Source organism: Salvelinus sp. IW2-2015, unplaced genomic scaffold (assembly GCF_002910315.2).
Source record: "Salvelinus sp. IW2-2015 unplaced genomic scaffold, ASM291031v2 Un_scaffold1858, whole genome shotgun sequence".
Classification (NCBI taxonomy): domain Eukaryota; kingdom Metazoa; phylum Chordata; class Actinopteri; order Salmoniformes; family Salmonidae; genus Salvelinus; species Salvelinus sp. IW2-2015.
The window spans coordinates 25,675-32,679 of record NW_019943223.1 but is presented as its reverse complement, the minus strand read 5'-3'; the positions used below and the strand labels follow the sequence as shown (position 1 = coordinate 32,679).

The 7,005-nt window shown below is 43.9% G+C and overlaps 1 protein-coding gene across 1 annotated transcript in view; it reads left to right on the top strand.

Annotated features, from left to right (window-relative positions):
* The window catches only part of LOC112072224 (tubulin gamma-2 chain), a 15,000-nt gene extending 8,247 nt beyond the window's left edge, over positions 1-6,753 (top strand). Inside the window, exons 7-8 of the mRNA XM_070439702.1 lie at positions 4,787-4,873; positions 6,571-6,753. Coding sequence (XP_070295803.1) covers positions 4,787-4,873; positions 6,571-6,738 — 255 coding nt within the window. The 3' untranslated portion in view covers positions 6,739-6,753. The remainder of the gene's footprint in view (positions 1-4,786; positions 4,874-6,570) is intronic.
* The last annotated feature ends 252 nt before the right edge of the window (positions 6,754-7,005 follow it).

The following is a 7,005-nucleotide window of genomic DNA, read 5'->3' as shown; positions in this document are numbered from 1 at the left end:
ACTGTGCTGTGTGTAGACTGCTTGGTGTGTATGAACTGCTGGTGTGTATGGCTGCTGGTGTGTTAATGACTGCTGGTGTGATGACTGCTGGTGTGTATGGACTGCTGGTGTGTATACTGCTGGTGTGTATGACTGCTGCTGTGTATGACTGCTGGTGTGTATGGTATGACTGCTGGTGTGTATGACTGCTGGTGTGTATGACTGCTGGTGTGTATGACTGCTGGTGTGTATGACTGCTGGTGTGTATGACTGCTGGGTGTGTATGGCTGCTGGTGTGTATCGACTGCTGGTGTGTAATGACTGCTGGTGTGTATGACTGCTGGTGTGTATGACTGCTGGTGTGTATGGCTGCTGGTGTGTATGGCTGCTGGTGTGTATGGCCTGCTGGTGTGTAATGGCTGCTGGTGTGTATGACTGCCTGGTGTGTAATGCTGGTGTGTATGACTGCTGGTGGTATGGCTGCTTGGTGTGTATGGCTGCTGGGTGTGTATGCTGCTGGTGTGTATGACTGCTGGTGTGTATGACTGCTGGTGTGTATGACTGCTGGTGTGTATGACTGCTTGGTGTGTATGACTGCTGGTGTGTATGACTGCTGGTGTGTATGACTGGTAATGAAGCCGTGCTGGTGGACATTTACATCTCTGGTTGATTTACATCTTTGCTGCTGGATTGATGATTGTATTAGTTCCGAGATGCTCTGACGGCCTAATGTTTCTCCTCTAATATCTTCTTCCTCCTGCAGAGTTTTTACGTAAGGGCCTCTACTCAGGCTTATTGGGTTAGCCCCTACAGCTAATAGAATCTATGTGGAGAAGAATTGGTTCCCCCTGTTAGTGACGCCACAGTGTGTGCCCCACTGCTTCAGTCTTCACACAGCAGCACACTGTCTACTCTGCTTTACCCATCAAGACTGACTGGAGGATTGGATCAAAGCCCACTGTTAACTAGTCTCTACCACACAGCAATCTCTCTCTTGCCTCTCAGTTTCCCTGATTCTAAAGTCAAACCTCCCCCGTTGCTGTCTTTCTGTGGACATCTCAAACTTCTGACCTCACGTCTACACATCCCTTCTCATTCTGTTTCCTCTTTTTGACTTGTGTGTGTCAGGTGGTACTGGACAACACTGCTCTGAACCGTATCGCCACCGATAGGCTGCACATCCAGAACCCCTCCTTCTCCCAGATCAACCAGCTGGTGAGTGATAGACACCTGCCACTCAGGTGCAAGCTCCACCTCCTTCCCTAGTGGTGTTCTCAATATCCAGGTTCTAGATATCCCAGAGTCCCGAGAGGAGAAAGTGTTTTTAGAGGCGTTTTGATAGCCTGGTCCCAGATCTGGTTGTGCTGCTTGCCAAGTCGGTAATACGGCACAAACTGAACTGAGACCAGGCTACTGTTTATAGCCTACTGACTCGTGCCCAGAAATGATTAGGCAGATACAGAGAGGCTGTATGGTATGCGTGAAGTAAACCTCACACTGTTAGCCAGAATGTCCTGAGGATTCAAACAAACTAGTTAGATCGAGTTACTCCTCACACTTTAGCTGTCAAACTGGATCTTCACACTCCCTAGCAATTAAAGTTGAATGAACAACAGTGATTGTTAAAAAAAAACAACTTGTTGTCAAATATGTCTATATCCCTAGGGCTGTGGCGGTCATGGAATATGGATGACTAATTGGCCACACACAAATGAACGCGGACACCGTAATAACCGGTCAAATGTTAATTATTATTATTTTTTTTTAAAAAGGACTCTCCTCTGCTCCTGACTGCATGTGCTGCCATAGAAAAGAATATAGAACGGACGTCCCATTTAAGTCAGTGGTGGCATAATGGGTGGACTGGCGCTATTGCGAGTGTACCCATAGAACAAAGGAGGAAGTAAAAGAAGGAATTAAAAGCAGGAAGTGTACCGTCAAAATGTGCTGTGATTTGTTGATTCAACTCACTGACATTACAAAAAACTACATTCATCGCATGAGCCACATCATTATCATTTGAAGAACATTCTACATTACCATGGAATTATTGTATACAATACCAGGCAGCCGTTGCGAGTGTACCCATGAGTCTCCAGTCAAATTGCCAGGGTTAGAGGTGCAAGTCTGTTCTATTCATTATATTTCTATGTGTGCCGCTGCAGGGAGGGGGACACTGTCTAGGCAACTCCTTGCTTGTTTCAGCAAGGAACAGCAGTTTCATCACGTTGTTAAGATCCATGTTACTGAGAAACAGACTCGCCTCACGAATGCCCGGCATTCGTCTTCAGTAGCTGTTCATTCCACCCCCAAAAAAATATTTAAACGGTTATGCCGGTTATTTATTTTCATGAGGTCTTCATCCATAACCGTGTTTATACAGTAATTGTGCAGCCCTATATACCCTCTCTAGCTAACCTTCTAACCATACAATCTCATATAGCATATCTTTAAAACATAAAATACTGTAAAAACACTAGAAATCAGCCCCAAGTGATTTTATTTTGGAAATCTGTTCCAAGTATTCTCACGCATAATAGAGCCATACTGATATGTGATCGTATACAAAGAAATAGTTTGAAACTATTATATTTTAGTCAAATATTTATCTATTTGGGCTTCTTGCAGTCAATTTGCAGTCTACAAATGATTTGTAAATATTTTCCGGCTCCCTGAACATCACCATGAAAATTGTCCGGGCTGAATTCTAGGTGATGATCCCTGTCATATAGGCTGCATTTCTTATGACCACTCCTGGTGTTGCCCGACAGAAATGACAAGATTACGAAATAAAAACGCCACAAGTAATTATGACAACTAAAGGTTCTTTCTCTCCACAGGTTTCCACCATTATGTCAGCCAGCACAACCACCCTGCGTTACCCTGGATACATGAACAACGACCTGATTGGTCTGATCGCCTCTCTCATCCCCACGCCCCGCCTTCACTTCCTGATGACTGGCTACACACCGCTCACCACTGACCAATCGGTAAGTAGTTCTCAGTGACCGCGTAGTACGTCTTGGTGCTTTCAAGACAGCTGGGAACTCGGAAAAATCATGAAGCAGTGATCTTCAGGTCTGAAAGTTGGAGCTCTATAAAGATGCCAGGTTTCTGACTTGGAATTCGAGTTGGATGACCGTTCAAATTACCCAGTGGTGCTCATTTTTTCCCCCTAGATCAACACTGAAGTCTTCGTCAAACTTATTTTTATTATTATTCTTCTGCATGCTACTCCTCTTACACATTTAAGCTAGAAAGCCATTCAAACTTTAAAATGTGAAGACTGGTCTGGAATGTGTGCGCATACAACTTTTTAAAACATTAATACTTTTGAAACTATACATTTTTTTTCAAGATCACTTTATAATACTTCCAACATTCACTGTAATACAATGCAACTTTTGACAAAAATCGCTATTTTGACCACTTTGCCAACAACTTAGACAAAAAGTTAGGGTGATTAGAAAGGTCTCGAATTTGATTTGTTTTACAATCTCTTTCAACCCTTAAGCTAATTAACTCCAAACCAACGCTGAGATGTTAGACTGACCCTACTTAGATTCTTGTAAAGATTTTTGATACTAGAAACCATTTTAAAATGTGATAAATAACATGGGTTTGAACGAGAACCATAAGAATACAGAGGTAGCCATTCAGTGGTCCTGCTGCTTGCCAATTAAGCTACAAGACCAACTTAAACAATTCTGGCTATCCTAACTTCCTTCTTTCAAAGCATTTATCAACTATATACTATAGACATTTGCATAAATAACTTCCAACTGGCTTCATCAATAAAGTGCATCGATGAGTCGCCCCATTGATTACAGGCAACATCCGCACTGAGCTAAAGGTAAGAGCTGCCACTTTAAGGAGTGGGACTCTAACCCGGAAGCTTAAAGAAATCCGCTATGCCCTCCGAACCTCAAACAGGCAAAGCATCAATACAGGACAAGATTGAATCTACTACACCGGCTCTGACGCTCGTCGGATGTGGAGGGCTGAAAACTATTACAGACTACAAAGGGAAGCACAGCCGAGAGCTGCCCAGTGACACGAGCCTACCAGACGAGTAAATTACTCTATGCTCGCTTCGAGGCCTCCCCCCACTCTCAACATGCTCAGTGTGGTGTCAAAAGCCATAACTGTCGCTCTGCCTCAGGCAATCTCCGTGGTCAAGTCTTAGAGAGAGGGAGGAAGTTGAACTAGGAGCCACGGGGCCTGTATATCATGAATCATTTTATATGACCACAGCCCGACGCGGTAACTGAAAGGGTTTCTTCCCTGGCTGCTGGTGTGTATGACTGGTAATGAGGCGGTGTTGGTGGACATTTACATCTCTGGATGATTACATCTTTGCTGCCTGGGATTGATGATTGTATTAGTTCCCGAGATGCTCTGACGGCCTAATGTTTCTCCTCTCCAATATCTTCTTCCTCCTGCAGGAGTTTTTACGTAAGGGCCTCTACTCAGGCTTATTGGGTTAGCCCCTACAGCTAATAGAATCTATGTGGAGAAGAATTGGTTCCCCTGTTAGTGACGCACAGTGTGTGCCCCACTGCTTCAGTCTTCACACAGCAGCACACTGTCTACTCTGCTTTACCCATCAAGACTGACTGGAGGATTGGATCAAAGCCCACTGTTAACTAGTCTCTACCACACAGCATCTCTCTCTTGCCTCTCAGTTTCTCCTGATTCTAAAGTCAAACCTCCCCCGTTGCTGTCTTTCTGTGGACATCTCAAACTTCTGACCTCACGTCTACACATCCCTCTCATTCTGTTTCTCTTTTTGACTTGTGTGTGTCAGGTGGTACTGGACAACACTGCTCTGAACCGTATCGCCACCGATAGGCTGCACATCCAGAACCCCTCCTTCTCCCAGATCAACCAGCTGGTGAGTGATWGACACCTGCCACTCAGGTGCAAGCTCCACCTCCTTCCCTAGTGGTGTTCTCAATATCCAGGTTCTAGATCACCAGAGTCCCGAGAGGAGAAAGTGTTTTTAGAGGCGTTTTGATAGCCTGGTCCCAGATCTGGTTGTGCTGCCTTGCCAAGTCGGTAATACGGCACAAACTGAACTGAGACCAGGCTACTGTTTATAGCCTACTGGTCGTGACCCAGAAATGATTAGGCGGATACAGAGAGGCTGTATGGGTATGCGTGAGGTAAACCTCACACTGTTAGCCAGAATGTCCTGAGGATTAAACAAACTAGTTAGACGAGTTACTCCTCACACTTTAGCTGTCAAACTGGATCTCACACTCCCTAGCAATTAAAGTTGAATGAACATACAGTGATTGTTAAAAAAACAACTTGTGGTCAAATATGTCTATATCCCTAGGGCCGTGGCGGTCATGGAATTTGGATGACTAATTGGCCACACAAATGAACGCGGACACCGTAATAACCGGTCAAATGTTAATTTATTATTATTTTTTGTATAAAAAAAAAAGAAGAAAAAACTCTCCTCTGCTCCTGACTGCATGTGCTGCCATAGAAATAGAATAAATAGAACAGGCGTCCCCATTTAAGTCAGTGGTGGCATAATGGGTGGACTGGCTGCTATTGCGAGTGTACCCATAGGAACAAAGGAGGAAGTAAAAGAAGGAATTAAAAGCAGGAAGTGTACCTGTCAAAATGTGCTGTGATTTGTTGATTCAACTCGACTGACATTACAAAAACTACATTCCATTGCATGAGCCACATCAGTTAAAATCATTTGAAGGAACATTCTACATTACCATGGACATTATTGTATCACAATACCAGGCAGCCGTTGCGAGTGTACCCATGAGTCTCCCAGTCAAATTGCCAGGGTTAGAGGTGCCAAGTCTGTTCTATTCATTATATTTCTATGTGTGCCGCTGCAGGGAGGGGGACACTGTCTAGGCAACTCCTTGCTTGTTTCAGCAAGAACAAGCAGTTTCATCACGTTGTTAAGAGTCCATGTTTACTGTGTAGAAACAGACTCAGCCTCACGAATGCCCGGCCATTCCGTCTTCAGTTAGCTGTTCATTCCCACCCCCAAAAAAATATTTAAACGGTTATGCCGGTTATTTATTTTCATGATGGTCTTCATCCATAACCGTTGTTTATACAGTAATTGTGGCAGCCCTATATACCCCTCTCTAGCTAACCTTCCTAACATACAATCTCATTATAGCAATATCTTAAAATAAAAATGCATAAAATACTGTAAAAACACTAGCAAATCAGCCCCAAGTGATTTTAATTTTGGAAATCTGTTCCGAAGTATTCTCACGCATAATAGAGACCATACTGTATATGTGATCGTAAAGCAATGTTTGAAACTATTATATTTAGTCAAATATTTTATCTATTTGGCTTCTTGCAGTCAATTTGCAGTCTACAAATGAATTTGTAAATATTTTCCGGCCGCCTGACCATACCACCCCATGACAAATTGTCCCGCGGCTGAATTCCGCGGTTGATGATCCCTGTCATATAGGCTTGCCACTTTCTCTGTAATGACCCACTCCTGGTGATTTGCCAGACAGAAATTGACAAGATTACGGGAAATAAAAACCGCCACAGTAATTAATGACACTAAAGGTTTTTTCTCGTCCACAGGTTTCCACCATTATGTCAAGCCACACAACCACCCTGCGTTACCCTGGATACATGAACAACGACCTGATTGGTCTGATCGCCTCTCTCATCCCCACGCCCCGCCTTCACTTCCTCATGACTGGCTACACACCGCTCACCACTGACCAATCGGTAAGTAGTTCTCAGTGACCGCGTAGTACGTCTTGGTGCTTTCAAGACACCTGGGAACTCGGGAAAAATCATGACGCCAGTGATCTTCAGGTCTGAAAGTTGGAGCTCTATAAAGATGCCAGTGTTTCTGACTTGGAATTTCGAGTTGGATGACCGTTCAAAAAAATCTAACCCAGTCGGCGCTCGTTTTTTCCAACACACTGAAGTCTTCGTCAAACTTATTTTTATTATTATTCTTCTGCATGCTACTCCTCTTACACAATTTAAGCTAGAAACGCCATTCAA